Source organism: Rattus rattus, chromosome 11 (assembly GCF_011064425.1).
Source record: "Rattus rattus isolate New Zealand chromosome 11, Rrattus_CSIRO_v1, whole genome shotgun sequence".
Classification (NCBI taxonomy): Eukaryota; Metazoa; Chordata; class Mammalia; order Rodentia; family Muridae; genus Rattus; species Rattus rattus.
The window spans coordinates 7178201-7203044 of NC_046164.1; the positions used below are offsets into that span (position 1 = coordinate 7178201).

At 43.7% G+C, this 24844-nt stretch overlaps 1 protein-coding gene across 3 annotated transcripts in view; it reads right to left on the bottom strand.

Moving 5' to 3' along the window:
* Positions 1-2758: 2758 nt before the first annotated feature.
* The window catches only part of Bmp2k (BMP2 inducible kinase), a 95819-nt gene continuing 73733 nt past the window's right edge, over positions 2759-24844 (bottom strand). For 2 of the 3 annotated variants that reach the window (XM_032916964.1, XM_032916965.1), the window contains exons 15-16: positions 20807-20917; positions 2759-5107 (exon numbers count right to left, since the gene is read on the bottom strand). In XM_032916964.1, the coding sequence (XP_032772855.1) occupies positions 3747-5107; positions 20807-20917 (1472 nt within the window). In that variant the 3' untranslated portion in view covers positions 2759-3746. The remainder of the gene's footprint in view (positions 5108-20806; positions 20918-24844) is intronic. The other variant, XM_032916966.1, reaches the window with a different exon arrangement.

Consider the following 24844-nt stretch of genomic DNA (forward strand, 5'->3'; position numbering starts at 1 on the left):
TTCTTAAATCCTTAACCATGAACTCTTGGAGAGCAGAGGACATAACTGAGACAGAATCTATGATGAAAGAACTGAACGGAAGTTTGTGATGAAACTTTTAATGATACAAATAGTAATAATAAAACTCCAAAGGCATTGGCTATGAAGAATAAGCGATCCGTTTGGGATTTATTGCATTTAAAGACGGCAGAGTATTAAAACAGTAGGTATGATAAATACAGTAAGAAAATAACTTTAAATCTCAAACAAAACAGTGAACAGAATTCAAGACTAAGCAATGTAAAGGCAATAAGGTAACAAAATTAGTGCTTTACTGGGTACAGGGAAAGTAACTGAAGTCTATCTCAAACTCTTCCCGGCTACATTTGAGGGCTTAAGTTACTTTAGCAAGTATGTCTTATAACAATTAGAAATATAACTAAGGATATAAACCCAGTTTATTTAAAAATTAAAGTTATTTGCTTAGTGGTACATAAAAGGCTTCAAAAAAATCAAGTTTAACAAAAAAAAAAAAAAAAAAAAAAAAGGAAGTGTAATCAAAGAAAGTGCACTTAAAGCCGTTTGCCAGCAATTAAAGGGCTCGTCCAGGCTGGAGGTGTGGCTCAGCCCTAAAGCGCTCGCCCAGCATGTGCCAGGCCCTGGGTTCAGTTCCCAGCACCGCGAAAGAAAGAACAAGTGGCAATTACTCCTTCTAGTATAGGATGATCTCTCAGTCACAAAAAGAACATAGTAATAAAATCAGTCTTCCTGTAGCACTGTGAACTTTAATTAAAAAAAATAACCTAAACCAGACCCAGCCCTCTGTATTTTCATCTACTTCTTCCTTTTAATGGCTTTTGTAAACTCCGTCACTAGAAGTGAATGCTCTTAAGAGAAACGATTGCCTTTTTAAATTCACATTAATTCCGTAGTAGAGAGCCTCGATGTGCCTGTGTCTTTTTATCTTAGTAGAGAACACCACCGAGTGTAAATTTTTTCCAACAGTCATCTGTTGTTCTCTCAGTAGACGCAGTAGACTGTCAACTCAGTAACTGGATGTAAATTGATGACTAGTTTTGCTTAGAAATAAAAGAAAAAGAATGACAGAGTTCACTGAGCACTCTACATGTATTAAACAGATAATACCTAACTCCCCACGGGTAGTGACATTAATACATGTGCGCCTTCTGACAGTGCTTTAGTGAAGTGCCCAAATCTGGATAACCCAAGGGAGGCACACCCAAGACTGGCTCCACCTTCGTATTTTCTGTCAGGAAGAGGAGAGTAGTCAGTCCCTGTTAAACAGGGTAGGACTGATCGCAAGGTGTGCAGATCCGAGAGCCACGTGACTTCATAAATGCCCAGGGTACACAGCTCAGGGGAGGGGCACTCAGTGCTTAAAATTCTGGTCGGTTCCATTCTCACCCAACTTGGAGTAGTCCTTTTCTCCAACTACATACCGAGAACGTCTGTGCCTTAGTAGATCCATTTCTTAAGTGCCCTGAAAGATCCTCTGGTAATACTAGCGTTTTGCTGACGTGATCAAAGTTAAGCAAGTAGTCCACTTTTTAAGAAAAGATTCCAAGTTAATGAGCACAGTTAAAGCTTCTAGGTGACACCTTTGGCCTCAGACTTTCGAGCTGGGTTCCTAACGTGCCTTCCCTTTGATGTTCAAGTCTAACAGGTTTAGTTAGAACTGTTTTGCATACTGGGAAGCACAGGGCACACCCAAATGACATTCTTTAAACCAGAACTGGGCCGTCTCATAACAGAGCCAGCCTTTCAGTGAGTGCTGGGTGCTGGGTGCTGGGTGCTGGGTGCTGGGTAAATGCTCTCTTGTGCATGAGAAAATGTAACGCAAAGGAGCCGCCCCTTGGACCTCCAGTGAAATAGTCTGTCCAACGAGATGGTCTCGAGAGGCGCGTCACCCGCTGGGCTGTCGGAGGCAATGTAAACATTTTAGGCTGTGGCACAGCTGTTTCCTAAGGATTTGTCCAGCATTAGCCGGAGGGGCTGCGAGTGAATCACTTCTAAGTATTCAGTGCAGTGAAAGGCGAGTGGAACTCTGACTTCATAGTCACAACTCATTACTTTAGGAGGAAAGCATTTCTGTTCGGTAGCGTAGAGGGCCTACTGCCATTTGCATTAGTGAGAATAATCAACCTGAGAACCAGACAGAAAGGTGCAAACACAGCCTCTGCCTTTGGCACAAGGACATTAAGTGGTGTAGCCCTGTTCTGGGTGGCGGTGTGACGTGACCTGTCCTGTCCACACTACCTTGGCTGAGCTGGCAGAGGAGGAGACAACCATAAAAAGGGACCGTGGCTTGGTTTTGTGTTTCACTTCTTTCCAGGTTCCGAACTCTGAGAGTAGGCAAATGATGTGTCCTCTCTGGGCACTAAAGTTAAGGTTTTAAGAAGATTACTAATTAAGGGACACTAACTGGGGCAAAGTTAAAACACAGCTACCAATAGCAATAGCTGTTGATCTAGAAACTTCGAATGCTCATCTGTAAAGACATCTAATCATAACTTAGGACAGACAGGAAGCACGGACAGTACATTCACATTAACTGATGTATAACTATTACCACTGACCACAACTACAAAATTTCAAGTTTCTCATTAGGACTGGTGATGTATTTTAAAGGCAATTTGGTAGTTTAGTTCTTTTCACTATCGATGCAATCGGGTAGCAGAATTAAGCTCCTAGTCCCACCATCTAGTTCTTCCACCCACTGAGGGTCTGGCTGTCAGTGCAGAGGGACTGGGTGGCCCCCTCTCACCCTGAAGGAAGGAACTGCAGCCCAGGACTCTGCCCTGCTGGAGGAGGGAAGTGCTGTCATAAGTGTGTCAGTAAATGCAACATGATTTTACATTGTAAACTTCTTTAAAAAATTAAAGTTTCAGCTACATTGTTTCTGAAATTAAATCTCTATATACCCTGCCCCTCCCCTTTCTATGAAGGTACTTCAGTAGGGACATGATGATAAAGGTTTTGGCAAATACCTACTCAAAGACAAAGTATTTCTCAAGTACCAGATGGTGCTTTTCTTTTTGATGTGTCATTCTTTTACATTTTTTTCAAATGCCAGATATTTCTCTTTATATTTTTGTTCTAGGCTTCTATTAAGCATTCCACATTGTAAAAATTTTTTCTTGACAGATTAAAAACCGCATATATATTACCATGTAATGTCTTGCTCTATACACCGTAAAGGGCTAGACTGAGCTAATATATACATCATTTCATATCCTTATCATCACAGAGTCCATTGTTAATGGCACTTGGTTTTTTGTTTTTAATGCAACAGTTTTTTAGGCACAATAGTCAGTTTCTTGTGGCTCTACCTTACAGAGAAGTGTATGGAGAGCATACTCTAGACTCTTCCCTGGTGGGTGGAAACAGTCAGCCTGCCTGGCTTCAAATGCTGGATCTAGGGTGTGCCCCTACGTGACATCTTGATATCCGAAGTGATGGCTCTCCTGTCCCTAGCGGTACACACCAGCTTTCCCAGGAAGCCCCACGGGTGAACCTCTGAGCTGTCAGTAGCAAAAGCCCTTGGCTTTCGATTTAGGCCTTCTCCTGCTTGAAGAAGGCATCAACTTACTACCCTGTACAAATAATTCCATTTGGTTTATTTAAAAATCACCTATCCTGATTAACCTGTGAGGGTGAGTGAATGATATAAACAACTATACAAATACATTTCTTCCAGATTCATAAAACTATTCATACTTTTTTGAACAGGAGTATCGCTGAAGTGTCTACTGTTTAGAAGGGAATGGAGCAGCACCGAAGGGGTCTAATTCCACCGGCTGGGACTGCTGCGGAGAGACGCTCTGCACCACGAGTTCTGTAAAGGGCACGGCACCAAAGTCATCCATTCTCAATGCGTCTGCGCTGTGGAATGACCCATGTACTGAATTCTGTCGTGGTCTCCCAGGCAGAATGGCGGTGTGATCCACACAGATGTCGCTTAGGCCCTGATGGGTCTGGTGCCACAAGTCTGGAGGATGAAAAGGCTTGGCACCAAAAGGGTCCAGCAGACTCTCATCGGGTGGCAGGACGCTGGCCCTGTCTTTGCCATCGGTCAGCGCGACGCTGATGTTCTCCTTGGAGTCCGAAATTGTTAAGAACTCATTGCTGCTCTGTGAGTCTCTGCGGCCCACCCTCTTGTGCCTGCGGGCCCTCTCGGGTGTGCGGTAGGGAGGCTTCAGGGGCTTCTTGGCGCTGGTGGGTGTGCCGTGATGCCGCTTCCCGTTGCTTTTCGACACCTCCTGCTTCGTGCGCCTCTGGCGAGAGGACAGTTTCTGCAAGCTACGCTGCTTGACTTTTTGCTGCTGCTGCTGACTCCCGGTTATTTCCTCAAAGGGCACGAGCCCAAAAACATCCTCCTTGCTTTCACTCTTACTGGCTGCTGTGGAAAATGGCTGAAAGGGAGTGGAGCCAAATATGTCTACACTTCTGGGTCGTGCAGGCAGGGGGCGAGTGTCTGGCCGCACGGCGGGCCAGTCCTGTACGGTGACCTTCTTGCTGAAGGGTGCCTTTGTGAACACGTCATATTCCTCCTGCTCTGGAAACATCTGCTGGGAGGCGCTCTTCCCACTCCCTCTGTGCTGCAGCTCTGGAGCGGGCACTGCAAAGAAGGGAACAGCACCGAACACATCGAACTCCTGACTGGGAGTCAGCGCGGGTGAACCGGCAGGCTCCGGGGCACCACCAGGTTTATCTCTGCGCAAGGAGCTCGACTCTCCTCCCTTGGCTTTAGCCTGTTCACACTCCGAGTCAGAGCTGTGTTTGTCGTCGTCGTCCTCATCCTCGGAGTCCATGAGCAGAGGCCTGTGACCCAGGTTCTCTGGCTCAGTGTCCTCATCATTAAAGTCCCCGTGTTCTCCCTGTGCGTCTTCATCCTCTTGTTCTTCTTCACTGCTCTTGGGAGAAGGGGGGTCTGATTCAAATTCACTTTCAGACTCGTCATTTCCCTTCTGTGCGTGACCCCTAACTACAGGATTCTCTGAGGTTTTCTGTCCAGCTTTACATATCGGACTTGAGCTTCCATTTTTGGTTGGGTGTGCAGTGATATTTTTCTGGTTTGGAGAATGTTCCGTTTTCTTTTCAGGAGAACCTAAAAGTTCAAAGAAAAATCATTACAGTACTCAGGTATTTAAGTATCTACTCACACTAAATGCAGGGCATCCCATATCCTTCACAAAGGCTCCCTTCCAGAGAGCAGCGCTGTCAGCCTCTGGCCATGGCCTGGGCAGGTGAGTGGGTCCTGAAATGCAGACAGACATACTTGTCTCTGTACACATGGTAAAGACCCTCGGGACAAAGAAACTACATTCACAGCACCGGAACAGGACCCTCGATAGGACACGGACCTTGGTGGTCTTCTCCACTATCAAACTCCACCCTCCAAGCAAACTTCAACTCCTGGTTTTGTTTTCTCTTTGCTAAGTATCTGCCTACCCACGTGCCCTGTGTGTTTTGTTTTACATCTGCACTTTGCTTTCTAAAACTTGGTTCTTTATGTTAGATTGGCTCTGTCCCATAGACTGATCAGAGCTAAGGACAACCTGACACAGACACTCTCAGGGACACTTAATGAGGTGGCACCACGTGCCTTCTCTGACTGGCACACCTTGAATTAAGACACCTTAGTTTACCTTTAAATATTCAACCTTTAATACACTGGCCCACTGAACTGGATATGTTCATAGGCGAGAATCAATTTGTATTGATCCAAATTACAAATACTTATCTCTTCCCCTCCTTATGACTAACATGTTTTCCATCAGTTACTGAGGGCTGGCAGTGCACTATGTCGTCGTGAAAGCCATCGGCTTTGGGTAGAGGAGCTCCTCATTTTCCTCAGCCGAAGCTCTCTGACACCACGGCTTCGCAGTTACTTCCTTTTCTCCAAAGTCCACGATGTCGTGTTCTGACAACTTGTAGCCCACACTCTTCCACCAACACCTCCTTAAACATGGAAGTTCCCCACAGTCCTGTCCTCGATGTCACTCCCTCTGCAGCCGCCCCGGTCCTAAAACCATATGCTGTGTGCCTCATACAGCAGCCGTTCTGGTGGACATCCTTTTAGTTGATATTTTCAGGGTAAATTCCAGTCTAACATCTTTTATGCTTATCTCCTGAGACTGTGCATCCTATCAATACTTGAAAGGCAGGAATTCCTAAGGGTCTCAACAGCCTTTTAGGATATGTTAACTGCACCTCCAGCTATGCAAGTCCTCCAGCCAGCAGACATCAAGACTATCTCCTCACCAGTCACTGTAGCTTCCGCTTTTTAATGCACCCTGCCCAGTTTCATTTATTCATTTTCTTCTTTACCCCTCACAGAGCAACTTGGAACATCCATTACGGGACTAGCTACCTATCAGGAATCTTTTAGTGGCTCTGACACGTTCTGCCCTGTGTGTGGTGAACTGTCCTGTCCTGCCTTCAGCTGCAAACTCCGATGTCTTCTATGATACTAACTATTACAGGCATAGCTGAACTCTTCCTGTGACAGCTCAGGAACTGAGTAGCAACCCGGGTCCTTCAAACGTGCTGTCAGAATCAGGACCTCAGCAGACTTGAGGGGATCAACAATGCTGTGCTGTCCTAACTTCTCTCTGTTCTGTAACATCACACCTTACGACTCACTGACGGACCCCGCCCACAGGACAGACCTCCAAGACTACAGAGATGCCCTGACGCTTGGTGACTCATAGAACCCTCAACTGCAGGCTGCTCTAGTGTTGTGGCTGCCAACCACTCCTACTCAGCATCTCTCTGTGTCCTAGCTCTGCGCACACGTGTTACTAAAATGACTGCTCCAAGGTTAGCCACTGGCATAGATAGGAAGGAGTATAATGAAAATTCAGCCACCATATGGAGGCATTTTTAGCTCAGAATTCAATTACTTGCATTTTCTTACTACATTTAACGAACAAATATCTTTTTTTAGGAGTTTGCACTCAGTGTCAGTACTGAAAATTTTCCAGTGTGCAGGAAAATCACAGGAGGGAAAATGGGTGCATAAAACTAAACCTCCCTCTGGCAGTCAGTAAAGGTCTCCCTAAGGAGCGGTCAGGACTGAACCACGAGAAAGGGCCAGCCATACACAGGGCAAGCTGCTAGCTGCCAGACCACACGCTCTGGTACCCTGAGGCAGTGAAAGCGGGCAAGTGTGGCTGAAGCATGGTGAGAAAGGGGCTGCTACACTGCTCGGAACCCACTATGGGAGTTCTAGGACAGTTGAGAGACCTTAACTTAATGAGAGAGGGAGGGGGGCAGAAGCATATGGGACAAAGGACAAAGGGTGTTCAGAGGGCAAGAACACTCATCTCCAGGGCTGACACCTGAGGTTAGTCCCTGGGATCCTCATGGTGACTCCCCAAGCTGTGCTCTGACCTTCTCAAGAGGGCCATGACAAGTGTGTGTGCACACACTCCTACACTAACTAAACGTAGGGATGACTTCGTGTGGTGGACAGTACTTGACAGGTGACACCGTGTTGTCCTCAGTGTCCACAGCAGGTGGAAAGACGAGGGACTAGAAAGAGAGCGTGAGCGAGGTGTGCTACTGTTTACCTGGGAAGAATGGATTAGGAACTGAGCAGAACATCGCTCTGGGGCCCCGATGCACATGTGAAGTGCTTTAACACGAAGCTTAGTTTGAGCTGCAGAAGACAGATTTGGAAGGTATCACTTTGTGATACACAGAGAGAAGGCACAGACTTCAGGGTTATCACCTAATGAGATAAAGGGCAAAACTGAGCCTGAGGGCTGAAACCCAGGAGTCGGCCAAGGAGGAGAAGCTGTCGGCAAGGCAAGCGGTGCCAAACCAGGTGGGCAGAGTGCCTGGAAGCAGGACAAGTGTGTCCAGGGGAGTGACAGGCACCTGAGCCGCACAGGGCAGCCCTAAGCAATGGGGCCAAAGAAAATGGCCCTAGGAGCCTAGTCACCTTGTGCAGATTAGTGGTGAGGCAAGAGTGGCTGAGAGAATGGTGCAGACAAGCCCATCGGGCTATACCAACATCATGCCATCCTCTGCCCAGTCCTTAAAATTAGCTGAAAGCTTCAGTGCTGTTCATCATCCCAACAAACCAAAACCAATGAGATGCAGGTTCTCATTTTCACTGTTCACTCACATGGTGCTCCTCTGACATAAAAAACAAGCAAACAGAAAACAGCAACAAAAAGTTACCTTAGGAGTAATGGTGAACTCATGGGCTTCTCTGAAGGCAAAATACACATGGCTCCGGAAGAGAGAGTTACCCTCACTGAAGAACATTTCTCTAAGACGTTTAAGCCCTCACAGACGGCCATGCATACACCACACACTCTGCCCAGACCCCTGGGGGACCATGGATTAAGCCTTTGACAAGAATGAGACAAGCCGAGTGGTCTCCGGCAGCCAAGCCTAGGGAAGGATGCACCTAGCGCTCTGCCTCCATTCTGTCTCGCCTGCAGGTTGCTACACAAAAGAATCTAACTTTATGGAACCCGGAAGGCTCCACATTTCCGTTTCTCTACCTTCATGAAGTGTGACCTGTTAACCTGTATGAACAGATGAGGAGGCAAGTCCTCGGGTAAATGCTACCCTGCAGCTCCTCTAGAAAACGCTCCATCCCCAGAGGCCTCCAGAACTCTTAACACAGCAGGGCTCATAGAGAGGCCATCCACTGCACCTTTCTGTTCCCCTCACACCCCGAGTCCTCTCATCCCAAGATGACTGTTCGGTTCCACCATGGCGGCTCCGTTCTGTCCAGAAGGCACTGGCTGCTTTTCCTTCTGACCGCCCTTGCTCAGCTACGTAGGATCAGATCCACAGAAGCAAACCTTTATGCAGTGTAGAGAGCAGCACAGAGCCACCTCCATAACTAACTGTGGGCATATATTTGTTTGGTGTTTACTTCCCATCTTCATGGACCCTTTCAAGTACCAACACAACCCATGGTTTCTTGGCAAAGCTCGCTAAGACGATGCACGTGCATCCTTATGATCAAGAGAATGTCTAGGCGGTTTCTAGTTTTCCCACAGTTACAACAGGAAAACCAAGATCTGTGCATGTTTCCCTTGAGGGAGCAAAATGGGAAAGCTACCTCTCTCTGGTGTCGCTTTCACTTTAATCCACGTAGTACTGTTATTTCCTTCCCACTTATAACTAACAAAGAGCCAAGAGAAACACTCACCAGGATGACAGCTATTCTACTCTTAAACCATGAATGAAATAGGGTGACAACAGATTTTTACTCCATTTGCCTTGTTAAGAATGCACCAAGGGAACAGGAGAGACTGCTTAGCTGTTAAGAGCACTGTCTGCTCTTCCTAAGACCTGGGTCAATACCCACCACCCACAGGGAGGCTCACAACCACCTGGGGAATCTGATGCCCTTGTCTGGTCTCCTGGAAGACTGCATACATGTAGTACGCAGACATACATGTAGCCAAAACACCCATACACTAACAATAAAAGTAAATCTTAAAGGGGGGAGGGTACCGACAGTGCCTGACACTAAATGGGCTTTCTCATCACCTGCAACAAGAGGCAAATCACTTCACTTTCCCCAGCACACTCAACCAGCTTCCAGTAACGCACCATGGGTGACTGACTCTAATGTGAGCGAACATATGAAGAAGCAAAAGGGAAGAAGAAATTCTTGGCAAAAAAGAGAGAAAGGAAAAAAGAAAAGAAGAAACAACCAAAACAAAACAAAACCAAACCCCACAATACTGATCTGCTTGAGAACTGATCAAAAGCAAGTATATAAGCAGATGTACATCCACGTACCCAGAGTGAACTTGTAATCCTGGGGAGTTCATCTCTTTAAATATAACAGGAACACAGTGCAACAAGTAGGACAGAAATGCTTTCAAAATGAGCAGACAAAGTCACAAGCCACCATGTTCGCCAGCTCCGGGACTGGCTTGTATAGACAGTGATTTTATTAGAGTCTCTCTCCTTCTTAAAACTAACGCAACAATAAAAGGCACTTCTCACATCCCTTCTTACCCTACATTCTCAGACCCCACGGAGTCTCCACATTCTTGAAATGTCCCCATCCCCCCAGTGCCTGCTCTTTTGTAAGCTACTTGAGTAATGAGGCAAAGGCCAGCACTAGCATCCAGGCCACCAGGTCACACAAGCTCACACAAGTCAGACTCTAGCACCATCTGCTGAGGAAGCCGACTGCCAGCTGCCAGCTACCGGAATCCCAGATACGATCCACTTTCTGCACCAGCAGCCCGGCCAGTCACCCGCCATTCCTTTACTGTGAACCTACTTAAGAGCAGAAATATGTAAACTATACAAAAATAAAATCAGTTCCAGGATCCCGTGGTTTTGGTTACCTCCCCCAGAACCTCAAATCCTGACACCTGTGTGTCTTATGAACAATGGAATGAATGCATGACCTCCTTCTTCCTCCTGTGTATCTTAAACCATCTCTGTACAGACAGTTACAGACCCCAGCACAGCACCAGCCTTCACACACCGTCGTTTGTTTAGGATGTGGTAAGAGTGCACCCAGTATAGGCACACCTTCTTTTAATATTCTTAGTGCGGAGTGGGCTGGGTCCGAGGGTGGAGAAAGACACCTGTATCTTACAGCTTTTAGCCCTATGCCACGGCACAAGGACAGCTCTCCCCAAGCCCCACCAGTCACCCAAAAGGCACTTCAAGCTGGCTGGAGTACCTTAAGTTATTACACAGTGCCAGCTGCATAATGACTTCTGGCTAAAAAGTGTCCTCGGCATATACAAACCATTTCTTTGTCAAACATATTCCTCTAATTTGTGAAAAAGAAAAATTGAGATGCCGAAATAAATACAGAATGAGGACAATGCCTCAGATATTCCTCTTTGCTTCTGGGAACAGATTGCTTCTTCCCAGCTGTTAGATTAAATAATACATATTTGATTTATTATGAAATTTAATCAGGATTATCTCACTGCTAAAGTTAATTTCCTGAGAGTATAGCCCAAATATGCTGCTTTGAATTTCAGCATCTCCTGTCGTCATAATCATCTGAGATTTGTATTGTTAATGTAAAAATAGCGGTTTGAAGTGGGTGGAGAACTGGAACAGTCACAGAAGTACTGGGCACGCTACTCACAGCACAGACCCCGAGACTGGGCCTTCTCTTGGTTCCACCGTTAGTAACTGGCCTCATGTACTGGGCAGCTCATCTGATTTGGGTCTAACTGCCCAGTGAGCACAGCAGCGCTGTGAGCGGCACTGAGAGGACCCAGTCACACCTGTGCCTGGGAACGACATGCTAGGCTTTGGAGTGTTTGAGCAAGAGGCAGTATCATCGGTGACAGGAAAGCAAGCGTAACATCTTGTTATAGATTTAATAAGCAAACGGCAGGGGTAAATCTGTATGGCCAAGCTGATATGTATTAATAAATAATAGCAAACCAATCCTTTGTGAGCTATTGATTATATACAGTCTCCCAAATAAGAAAATAAGTAAATCTTAGTTGAAACATATTAAATAGACTTTTAGTGAAAAAATTCAAAATTGTGTGTGTGTATGTGTGTATTAATATATTCCACATTTAGGTAAGAAAAACATGAATAAATTTAAATTAGCTCAGATCCCAAGTAAGAATATCATTCCCACTTTTAAGAAAGAACATTTTCAGAAACTCAACATTGCGGACTCAATGCTACACCCTCAGCCTTTACCCGCAAGTAAAACCATCAGTTTCCGCAAGTGTCCAAGACTTTAGGGATTCCACAATTACAAATGGCCCAGAGTTCAAACAATTTCAGACTTTCCCTTGTGGGACCACTTCAGAAGCAGCGGGACCAGAGTGGGCTCTGGGCACAGTCCACGTGTGGAAATGTTTCCCTACTTGCCCCATGGTCAGAAGGAAGAGCGTGTTGTCCTTCTGACAAGTTCACTGAGACCAGAGGCCTGAGAACGTGACTAAGATCAGCAATGCAGACTCGGGGTGATCAGTGAGAGCATGGAAATCCTAACTAAAAGCATCATAAAACATGAGAGCCAGGAAAGTCTCCCTGAGTCCAAGGAAAGAACAAGCACAAACTCAAATCTTTCTGACCAAAGCCACTGTTCCCACACCTCGCGCACATCACTGTCAGTGATGGAATGTGCCAATCACTCAGTAACCATAGCAACATCTCAGCATGTAGGAGAGCAGTAGCATAACAGCCATTTGGTGTTTACATAAAAACATACAGAATAAGACCTCTTCAGAGAAGACACTACAGTGCCCTTTGAGACTTACAGCTTAGACATTTTCCTTACTCGGCGGTTTAGGTTCTTAACCTGTGAAATCAAAGACGCCACCAGCCTCTTACAGGGAGTAAAGGTGACAGACTGGGCCGCAGTCACGACACTTGTAGGTCCTCGGGGCGGGCTCCTGCTCCCGACTGCACAGCATTATGGAGCTCCTAACCACACACGTGGGATGCACGAGGGCGCGAGTTAAAGGGTCAAGGAAGTGGTTTTCCGTGTGGGTCTCCACATTCTCTCTAACTCCTCGTTCCTGGCTCCCCCCCACCACCACACTGGGATCTGTAAGGTTTGCTATGACCTTTGCTAGAGACGTCCTTCTCCTTCTCCATCTGAACCGCATCTTCAAAACTCACCTGCCACGTCCACGGGCCATCATGCTTCCTACTCTTTCAAAGGTGTATGCTACTACCACTCAAATCCCCTACATCTCCCCACTGCTCTGCAGCTCTAACCCTGCTTCACAGCCTCAACCATACCCTGAGCGCCTTCAGTAACAGGAGATCTGTAGATTTCAGTTCCCTCTCTCTTCACACAGGAGGAGTTTGACAGTTACCGAGTTTGGAGCCACATACATTAAAGCCACAGTGACTTCTCCAGCTGCAGATGCTACCTCTGAACTCTGACCTGTAAACTCTGGACCAGCGTCACCAGGCAATGTTCAGAACAGTCTACCAACGCACTGCCAAGTTCAACCAGGAGCTGGCCTGCTTTCTTTTTGCCCCCATGGCAGCATGCCAGAGCAAGAGAAGGTACTACTGATCCTTGCTGTTTCTGTTTCAACGAAGTGTTTGAGTTCAGGGGTTCCTTAAGGGTTCCTTTATAGTCTCTCCAAAGATGAAGAAAGAAAGAAAGAGAGAAAGAGAGAAAGTGAGAAAGAGAGAAAGTAAAGAAAGTAAGAAAGGAAGGAAGGAAGGAAGGGAGGAAGGAAGGAAGGAAGGAAGGAAGGAAGGAAGGAAGGAAGGAAGGAAGGAGGACAGACGTCTGCTGTCTGTCTTTTATGGCATTTGCTTTGCCCTTCAGGGTAAGTAAGACAGTGTTTGACTTCAAAGCTCATCCGTCACCTTAGCAACCTGTGACACTGCTCCTCTGTTACTCTGAAGGCTCCACGCTTTTGTCACTACATCTGACAATGAGTGACAGATACAATGTGGGGGCGGGGTCTGAAAACAAGCTTACCTCACCAAACAGACGCACAGACAGGAATCCACCAAAAGAATGTGGCGAGAATAAACTGACCAGTTCTGGGTTCGTAAGATTTCATAAAAGACAATTTCTAGATATTCACATTTCAAAGATACGTTCTTGCACAATATAAATGAAAACTCCAACACTAAATCTACATTTGGAGGCAATCTCTAACACAGCATTTCTTTGGCTGGATTTCTGTATTCTCTTAAACACTTCATTTTAAAAGTGAGGTCCTAGTTAACACGTCACTATTTTAAATCAATCCTGCCAAGTATGTACTCTTAAATTCATAGACTATACCAAAGAGCCACGTTGCTTTAAGTCCCCTCCTCAGGGACAAATGCACATTTGCCACATTCTGTCTACGTTGCGACTCTCCCGATGGTTTCCGCTCAAAGGGCAAACAGTTGGCATACTTTTAATCATGTAAGAAGCTTCCAGTGTCAAGGAAATTCTGTTTCAATGCTCTTTTCTTTAGTATCAGATTATTGAGGATAAATGGCTTGAGCTGCTATTGTAATTACACGCCGTCTGTTGTCCCCTCACTCAGGCAGGGAGAGGCTGGGCGCTTTAAAGCATACTGTGAATTGGAAGCATACTGCCTGCCACCATTTCCCAGCAGTTTACCATGTCAGGCCTCAGGATTAGTGGATTAGCAAAAGGCTTCATCAGAACTGCACGACTGCTCGGCAGGCCGGCCGCGTGGCAGAGTCCAGATGCAAAGAGAAACCCACATGAGCTGTGAACACTGTTTCCAAACCCGAGGTACCACACAGGGGCCGTCTTCTTCCATGGCTGGTGGTGCAGGTGGTTTTCTGTTTTGTTTTTAATTGCTTACTACTACTGCTGCTACTGTTTATGGAAGTGGAGCATCAGAACGGGATTCCTACTTATGAACTATGTGGTTTTAACCGCACCCCCCAGCCTGTTTCCATAGAACATATGGCAGAATTCAATTATGGCAAATAGAGTTGCCAACACCTTTAAAAAGAAGTCCTGACCCTCAAGAATCATAAACTGACTGTAAAGGAATAAATGACATCCCTCATTACCTGACAAGGTGGGCCACCTTCAGACCCACGTTTCATTAAACGTGGACCAAACCACAACTGAAATGCAAAGTAAGTGTGAAAAACCTTCGAATACAATGTGAGAATTTCAGTGATATTTGTATGTTCCAGAAGCTGTGTCTCATTGAACAGGACCGTCTATATATAATTATCTCAAGGGAGGCACATTTCCACTGTTTTAAATACCACTGGGGAATACTTCTTCCCAAAAGAAGGAAAAGAAGCAGAACATTAGTCGTGTGCCTGGGGGTTCTGCTCTGTTTGCGTCTCAGACAGGGCCTTACTTTGTAACCTATACAATCTTTCTATCTGGAGTCCCCTGCTTTGGCCTTGAGGGTGCTGGGATCACAGAATGTGCCACTGGGCTCTGATACAGTTTTTGGACTGATGGATCACTGTCTCACTGGGCCCAGAATAGCATTTTTGATATTGACAGGAGAATCATTAGTTGCAAGGAAACTGAATGACATAATTTTGACTGCAAGAAAACTTCCAGATTTGTTATGAGAAATTTTAACATTACTACCATTAATGTTTGATTATTTATAATAATTTGCATTAGATAAAAATTATTTTATGCAAATTAAGAACTATTTGGCAACTATATGGTCCTTTTAGTGTATAAAAAATTTTAATGTTATAAAAACATCTGAGCTAAATCCCCAACTTCATATCCCAGCTCCTATTATCAATCTATAAATCAATTAGTTTTTTTTCCATCCAAGGCTTAATTTAACTTTCCCTTAAAAGTGAAACCTTTCTTACCGAGGCTTATGGCCAGGTGTGGGTGTGCCCATGTAACCCCAGCAGTTGGGAGGCTGAAGCAGGACAAGGTTTGAGGACAGGCTGTACTACTGTCAAATCCTGTTTTTCCCCTTCCACCCAAAGAAACAGGATCTGCTATTATTATTATTATTATTATTATTATTATTAATTATTATTATTATTATATTACTGTTTACTCTAAGGGAATCTTCAACTAATTTTTAAAAATTAATTCTAGCTCCCCATGGTGCTGTGCTCTTAACTTCAGGACTCTGGAGGCAGATGTGGACAGATCTCTGTGAGTTACAGGGCAGCTGGGGTTACATGGTGAGACCCTGTCTTAAACATTAGCTAATTAATTAACTCAAGGACCTGGAATTTGAACCTTTAATCAAAATACATTAGAACATGTGAGAAATAAAAAAATATTTTAAATGAATCACAGTGTATTAAAATGTACATATACATTTAAATATGTATGTTTTTATATATACATTTTATATTTAGATGTGTGTGCATGTTTTATATATACACATTTTAAATGTGTGGCGTGTGTGCATGTGTGTAAGTGCGTGTGCACGTGTGCTTGTGTGTGTGCGCGTGTGTGTAAGTGTGTGTAAGTGTGTGTGCAGGTGTGCTTGTGTGTGTGTGTGCGTGTGTGTGTGTGCACGTGTGCTTGTGTGTGTGTGTGCGTGTGTGCGCATGTGTGTAACAGCAGTGCTTATAAAGAAATCTGCAAGGCAAGCTCCTGAGCACCTGCACTCTGAGTACAGCAGAGCGAGCTTGCAAATAGCTCAGCAGGAGCCTGAGTTCAGTTCCTGGAACTCACAGGGGAAGAGGACCATCCCCCACAGTTATCCTCCGACCTTCATCATGGCTCTCACCACCACGCACTCGAAATGAAAATAAAAGTCGAAACAATGGTGGAGTAGAGAGCCAAGGTTCAGTGACAGTCCACGGCCTAAACTGTTCAAGGCTCTGGCCTCCAACCCCAATGCTGAGGGAAAACATATTAGGCCTTGCTTGAGAAGCTAGACAATGCAAACTGTTCCCAAAATAGGTAGAAGAGAATGAATACAGCCTAATCATGAATTAAAAGAGCAGATGAAGTCAAAGCTCACTCTAGGAAATTGAAATCGTTGATCTGCCCTCAAGTCTGAGCAAGTCAAATGGGCGAAACAAATTAAAAACTATGGAAGGAACACCAAGTTCAGCCTACAAGATTTTAGAGGAATGAATTTAGCATATCAGGAAACACATCAGTAATGAACACCGACTGGTGTCTTACATGAGACCAGCAAACTTCTTGAGGTGGGAAAAGCATATTTCAAAGTTTACAGTAGAAAAAAAGATATGAAACCATCACTGTATTAACAATATGAAGTATGTACTTGAATACATGTATTAATAAAATAAAGTATTACTTAAAAACCTTTCCCCAGGAAACTCTGAAATGTGGCTGGCCTCCCAGAGGAACTCTTACCAAGTTTAAGGGAAGACGTATAGATCCGACACTGATTCCCACAGAGGCTAACATACTTCAAAGGGCCACAAACAAAATAAAACTTGAAAAGGATTCTTAACGAACAGAAACCAACATCATATTCCTCATAAGGTAAACATCTTTTTAAAAACTGAAACCAGCAATCTTTTTTTAAACCAAAAGACATTATGGCAGAGTTTCAGCTAAGAAGTCCACGGTTGATTGCTCCCTCCCACATCTCTCTTCCTCTCCACTTTCCCAAACCGATCTGCACCCAGTCACCTGTTTGAAGTTAAACAACTGTCAGCCTAGGAGATACCGCATCAACTAAACAGAGTTCTTCCTGTCCTTCACGCTCCCTTCACTAGCTACCCACTATGGGAAGTAAGAGATTGGCATTCATTTGCTGGCATTCCTTAAACTGAAAGACAAAGAAAAATCATGACAAAAAATGGGCAAAACTATAAAGTATCCCCGGAAATGAAAATAGACTGAATCAATGAAAATCCAAGAAATGTGACAGCACTTGCAATTAGAAATAACAGGCCAATAGGGAATCCCTAAGATGAACATAGAAAACAGTGCCAATGTTTTAAACTAAAAGATCAATCCACAATGCACAATATCCTTACATTTACAAAAAGGCACAAGAAAATGCACAATTCACACTAAAAAGACGTACTAGGTCTCCACTACAGTAAATAATGAAAAAGCCTACAACAGAATAAAACATCTTGAAGACATGAACAGAGTACAGAACAAACTAAGCAAGCCGGAGGGGAGGTGGGGGGACCGCAGCCATGGCAAGGCATTAAACAAAAGAGTTAATCAGCATGGCAATAAACAAAAGAATCAAAGCAATAAATCACCATAGCAACCGAAGTAGCCAGAGACGAGAGCACCTAGCAGAATGGGTGTGACCATGGCATGCCGAGTCTGAATCTGGGAGGTGGGAGGTGACCCAGTCAGAAGTGTGCCTGGTAAAGTGCTTGCCACACAATGGGAGGAGCACAGTTCAGATCCCCAGAGCCCACCTACAGCTGGGTGGGAACGACAGCCCCCAGACCGGGTGGAAGGCAGAGACGGGACTGATTCCCAGAGCATGCTAGGGAGCCAGAAATACAGAGCTCTGGGTTCCGCAGGAAACCTCAAGGAGGGAGTTGGAAAGCGGTTAAGAAAGATACCCAAATTCTAACATAGAGCTTTGTGGGAGAGGGGTGTTTTCTCCACGTGCATGTGCGCATGTGATGCAGATCAAAGGCGTGTGCACACTAAGGAACCTGAGCTACACCACAGGAACACAGTCATGTACGTGGACTTGAACAATACACTGCTGTGTGGTACCTGACTGTACATGTACAGTGAATGTATGCACATGAGATGGGCTAATGGTATAATTATAGAATATAAATTCACCCATATGAGCCAATATATGAATTTTACATGTCATCCAAAATCAGTTCAGGAGGAGGTTAGACAAAAAATAAAAACTTAACGAGATATTAAAGTGGCAGAAGTGCCCATTTATTTCCAGGGAATTTTAGTAGAGAAGAAGGGTAGGGGCCAGTCATGAAGACTGTTCTGCTGAGTCTGACATCTTAAACAAATGCACCGTTTACATTTATTTAATTACATACAGGTGTGCCCGTCTGTGCGTGCTATGCGCACACGAGTGCAGATGCTCTCGGAGGCTAGAGGTGGTGTTCTCCCTAACGCTAGCGTTACAGGCAGCAGCGGGTGCTGGGAATCAAATGCAGATCCTCTGAAAGAGGAACACACACTCATAACCCCTAAGCCATCTCTTGAGTCCCACATTAAAATAAAATTTCTTTAGTAATTTTTAAAATTGTCAGTTAATTTATAAAATAAGCTGAAAAAAAAGATAAAGGAAAAAATCAATCATTATAAGTTTAAAGTTTGTGCTAGCTATTTCATGTCAGCTCGAGTCATTTTGAAAGAGAAAATCTCAACTGAGAAAATGACCCCATGTGCAGCGTCCTGTAGGCAAGCCTGCATGTCCCCCACTCTCCTTCAAATTCATTGCCTCTTTTTCATTGTTACTGCATACCTGTGTGTACAGACACATTTATCCCTAAACATAACCCATCATCTCTAAATGTTACTTCTGAGTATGTTGCCAGGGCTGGCTGTGTGGCACTGGACAACAAGTCGCGTGCTCTTCCCTGGGGAAGACTATTTCTCTCACTTATCATTTCTTAATAGTTCCTAACAAAAGTTTCCTCCTTTAAAACAAAAGGAATACAGTTTGTGGTAATGCGTGCTTGCACTGGGAGACAGAAGCAGGATGAAGATCTCAACTTTGAACAAGGCCTAAATACATATCAAACAATAGATATAATTTATTAATGGATGATTAACGAGCTATAGAGATAAGCAGATGGATACATAGTGGGATAGATGGGTGAGTGGGTGGACAGATGGACACATATATAGATATATAGATAAAGATAGATCTCAAGATGGATGAGTAAGTGGATGGACAAAAGGACAGACAGACAGGCAGATGATGGATGGTTGACAAAATAGAGTGGTAGGGTAATAGATGAATGGATGAAAGGCAGATTGGATGGATGGATGGATGGATGGATGGATGGATGGATGGATGGATGGATGGATGGATGACAGACAACTCCCTAACTAAACACGCAGGCTCCTCAGTGCTCACTTGGTATCACTTTCTACATGGAACATATTTTTACTACAGATAATTGTCCCCCTCTTACAACCATTTCCTGAGGTTTAAGGAGAGGTTAATTTTAGTTTCAGGAGATTAATTTATTCTTCTACTAGAGAAAAATGAATATCCCCCATATTTTATATTTACCTAAAAATTTTATATATAAGAAAGAATCTCCATGCTTTGTAATATATAGGCCAGTGGGAATTATCTAATTTAGACTTTTTATTTTAAGTAAACTTTGAATCCGAACAGTATCAGATTAACCTTTGCTCTGTCTCAGGCACAGGCCTCCCAGGCCTGCCTGCTCCTTCATGCACTTTTCCAAGTCAAACCACTGCAACAGTGATAACGCTCTCACCGTCTGACAAGTCCTTGAGTGGGCGCCCTTTATCCTAACTGCCCCAGTTCTAAGAAATACCCACGAGTGCCTTTCATAGATGGCCACGATGATCTCCCACAATGACTATGACGTCATTAATGGGTTGGTTACTGGGCAGGATCAAACACAAGCCACGCCCCCAACCCTCAACAAGTCCACATCTAACAGAACACACACCAGGTTCAACAAAATGACAGTGTCAACCACATCAACAAGGCAATGTGTGCCGAAAGAGCACTCAGGAAATGTCCTCCAACTCCCGGCTTCTCAGGCTCACCGACGGGCATTTTTTCAGTACAAGAAAAATAGCACACTTTTGACTTAGGGGATTGGCAGTGTGAGGAAGCACACGGCACAGCTGAGCAGACACAGTTAGCTGGCTGTCCCTGCTACAGGTATTACGTCATCCATAAAATGTAAGAAGACAGGCCGTTTTCAATGACAGCACAGAATAAAGCATGGCTACGACGGCAGTAGGTGCATCATACAATGACTCTGACATCACTAACGAGTAATTTTACATGGCGAGTCGCATCAGCATTCAACTTCTGAACTGAAACTAGAGGCATGAATACAAACGAGGAGTTAGTGGCGTGCCAAACACAAGACCATTATATACCTAAGAAGCCATGTGCATGCTAGGAAAACATCAGGTCTTCAAGCAAAGGCCAAGTATAAAAATTATATTCAGTGTATTTTAAATAGAGGAGGTATTTTCATGTGCAATCTTTCATTTTTTTGTTCAAGTAGAACCCAGTAACTGGTGATAAGAATTGCGTTCCTCCTGTATGAACTGGCGTTTGCCCATGATGGGAACAGCGCAATAGCAACTCCAAAGGGCACACAGGAGGAAGATTAGATGGCTAAGAGCCACAGGCTTCCTATCTTTCATCTGCTGTCCCTAACATCGTCTCTCGCTTCTGCTCATGTGCGTTTTAAGAACAACGGTGCCACGCGTGTAACTTGCCTGAGTGAGAAATGAAAGGGACGGAAGCAAAAGGCTCCTCCGGAGGACGGCTATGTGGAGCAGGGGGCGGGTCTACATTCTTATCTGAGGGTGTGCTCTCCCCGAGCCTGTCTGCAAAAATAAGATCAAACAAAACAAAAATAAAATAAAATAAAGATGGTTTTAAACAAAACATGAAACACAGTATAAACCACAGTGAAAATGAAAACAGCAGCTTTGGAAAAGCATAACTCTCAGCCCTGTTCTGACAAGGACTGAGGCTCTGTCCTAAGGTGAACGACTATCTGTTGCTACAAAAGCAAGTTCAAGGAGATTAATCAGGGCTAGATTACATTAAACACAATCTACCTAGCTAGTCTGGTTCACTTAATACCAGTGATTTTTATTTGTAACATATTGAACTTGAGTTTAAACCCAGCTTATTACAAAGACACAGTTAGGGCTTTCAAAAAATACCTATAGGAGAAAAAACATTGCAAATGGTGGTTATTCATACATTCATAAAATTGGTAACTCAAATTCTCAATAGTCAGAAAATTAATTCACTCCATTTGACATTATTCATTTCTCCCAACACTTTGTACTATTACACGCATGCACGCACGCACGCACGCACCAGCACATCTATTTGAGTGTTTAGTATACACCAAGCACAGCGCTGTTCTGACCCCTACCCTCACGTCGCTTATATGAAAAACAAGCATTAAAGTAGTAGACATGAAAAAATGCATAGTGTGTTTGAGAACAAGTTACATGCTACAGAAAAAACAAATGCAGAGCAGAGAAGGAAGGAGCGCAGGCTGACAGAGTGAGCCTTCTGGCTACAGGACAGCGAGACTGCGGGCAGCTGGGGATGGAGACACAGGGCGAGGATGAACACCACAGAGCAATGGCAAGGGCAGCCATGTCTGAGAAAGAATCGCCATTCCCAGTCATGGCTGTATCCCTTCCGCTCAAGCTGTCTCCACTAGGGAGGCTTATGTGCCAACTAAGCACTTTGACACAATGTGTAAATGTCTCCTTCCTGGTTTTAAGCAATCAAAACTGTACTATTTGAAACTTATGAGGAGAGGGATTTTAGGCATTCCTGGTACACCTATGTTCCATAGTCACTTTAAAAGAAAAACCGAATCAAATCCATGTTCATGCTAGCTTGTTTTCAAGAACTCTTCTGGTGAGTAAATGAAAAGGCTAGAGGTTAAGGCACCATTTGAAGAGCAAGTTTCATAACGTCTTTCTGGGAAGACAATGAGGCCCATTTATATAACCAATGTGAGAAGCAGCATTGGCACATGATGGAAGGACAGCGTAGAGGTCTCTCAGGGTAACTATACACAGGGATTAGCGTAGGGGTCTCTCAGGGTAACTATACACCAGGGATTAGTGTAGGGGTCTCTCAGGTTAACTATACACCAGGGATTAGCGTAGGGGTCTCTCAGGGTTAACTATACACAGGGATTAGCGTAGGGGTCTCTCAGGGTAACTATACACCAGGGATTAGTGTAGGGGTCTCTCAGGTTAACTATACACCAGAGATTAGCGTAGGGGTCTCTGAGGGAAACTATACACCAGGGATTATGCACTCATATCCAAGGGTCCTCCTAGGCGCCTCAGCCTTCTACACACCCTCTAGATTCTGTGGTGAGAGTGCAAAAGAACAAAAGAAGGCTAACCCAAGTGACGGCCGCTACAGCATCATCAAGCATGTAGACACTTAAATCTGAACTAGAAACAGCCTCCTTAAACCTGAATCCTACCTGTCAGGAGGTTAGAGCAGCTGCCTGCCCTACAACACAGACGTGATGAATCACATTACCTAGGTGTGAACTTGGAAACCTCCACTTTTAATGTATTCTCCAAATTTACAAAACGCTATCGTAACAATGGCTCCCTAGCTTACGGAAGTGCAAAATCACTACTATGCTCTTAGAATTCTTTTACATTTGGTATATTATTTTCAGCAATCAAGCAAATTGTGGTAAATAAATACATAAACAGTGCTGTGCAGTTAAGACATAATAACAACAGAAACCTTCATGTGGGAGTAAGCTAATTATTATATAGAAGTCTCCAAGAGGAAAAATAGAGGTACAATTGTATTTAAAAAAAAAAAAACTCATTTACTAAATTATTTTCAAACAGAAGTCAGAATACATTTGTAGCAAAATACATTAGGTTCTATTGTTCCGCAAAACACAAAGTCGATGTATAATGGAATATTTTTATATTACTTAAGATTTCTAAAATTCACACAATCTGGGTCTTAGAACACAGGATACAAACACACATTAACTTACTGCACAGTCAGCTACATAGACATAAAAACAAAATCTTAAAGACGTGGTCGCCCCACCTAACCTGTTAAGTACCAGTTTCAAATGAACGGTTTCCTTTCAGTTAGAACAAAGTCTGGGTTACACATCAGGAATTGGCCTCATCCTGACACAAGAAGACAGATTCTTTTCAAAGTGTCCAACTGATATAAACAGTGGAAAAAAGGTAGGACTTTAAAATTCTGAAGGCAAAGTATTTTCCATCATACCACCACACTAAGTACTCCAGAAGGTATTTTAAATATGCAGCTTAAATAGATAATGCCCTCAAACAAAGACTTAACAGTTAATGGAGTTGTAAAAAGAAGTATTCATTGATACTATGGAGTCGGTCTAATGTGCCTGAACATCATTACCTTGCACTGGAGACACTGTGACAGGTCAGGATGAACAGAGGTTAACGGCTGAAAGCTTTACCAGACACTAATTAGACATCCTCTCATTTACAACTCTTGTGTCTTCAAATTTTATAGAACATACTTAGTAAAGTTGCAAAACAACCAGTCTTTGAGTTTGTTATTCCTTTTTAGTCATTTTGACGAAATTTTAAACAGAAAACAATAAATCTATTTGTGCAAAAATTGACCTTTCATTGCTCTTAATTAACCGTTACAAGGATACCACTATCTAACCAAATCCAAGTTGACATTTTCTCCAAACACGTGGTATTCCAGTTACTGTTTAACATAGCAAATATCATGACAACTAGACTCCTGAGGGAACATACTGATCTGATGCTTTGGTACAAAAATTAATGACAGCAGATTTAAAACAAAACAAAAAAAAAATCACTGAGACAAACTTTGTTATTAATACTTAATATTGGTTTAATGTTATTATTAAGAAAGAACCAGTGAAGGATTCTGAAACATAAATTATGCATTTACACTGAAAACAAAAGCAACAAGAGTTTATTTTATATGTTAAATGCCTGTTATAGGTAATCAACTATTTCCCTAAAGATCACTAAAAAATATTATCAATTATTTCAGTTTTACTATATCAAAAATGTTGTTACTTTAAAATTGCTTCCTTTATGAAGCACGGAAGTGATACATTTTTTTTAGACAATGTTATCTTTGTCCTACTAGACAAATAGCCAGCCATGTATCACTGTATCAGGAAAAGCTTGAGTGGCAATGTAGCCCTCAACTGTGGTCACTGTGCAACTTATCTATCCCTTGCAGGGATAGGGTGTTCTCAGAAGCCCGGGGAAGATGGCCAGTCTCTGCCCAGCAAGTATTTCATTACCAAACATGTGTGCTTTTACAAACAACTCTGAAAAACAATCAATATGTGCCAAGTAACAAATGTATAAATAAACTACGTGGTACTTCAAGTGCATTAATTTATTTCTTCAGTTTGGAAAAAAAAAATCATCGGGGACAGAAGAACCGCGCAATGATGAACACCCACCAACCCTTAGAGTACATTTAGGCTTCTACTGAAATTAAGATTGTAGAGGAGGCCCCTGCTTACCAGAATGACTGAAGCTCTACCAGAGAGATCAAACATTAGATACGCTACTGCTGTACCGAAAGAGATATCAAAGATGACTGCTATACCTAAGTAAGACTACAGAAGGAAATGTCCCTAAAGTACCCAGGCCCCATATACTATCGATTTATAAATTTCCATAAACGTGAACTCCAGTCCACTCACTCAGTGTTAAGAACAGAATGCTTTCCATTGGCTTCCCTGCCGG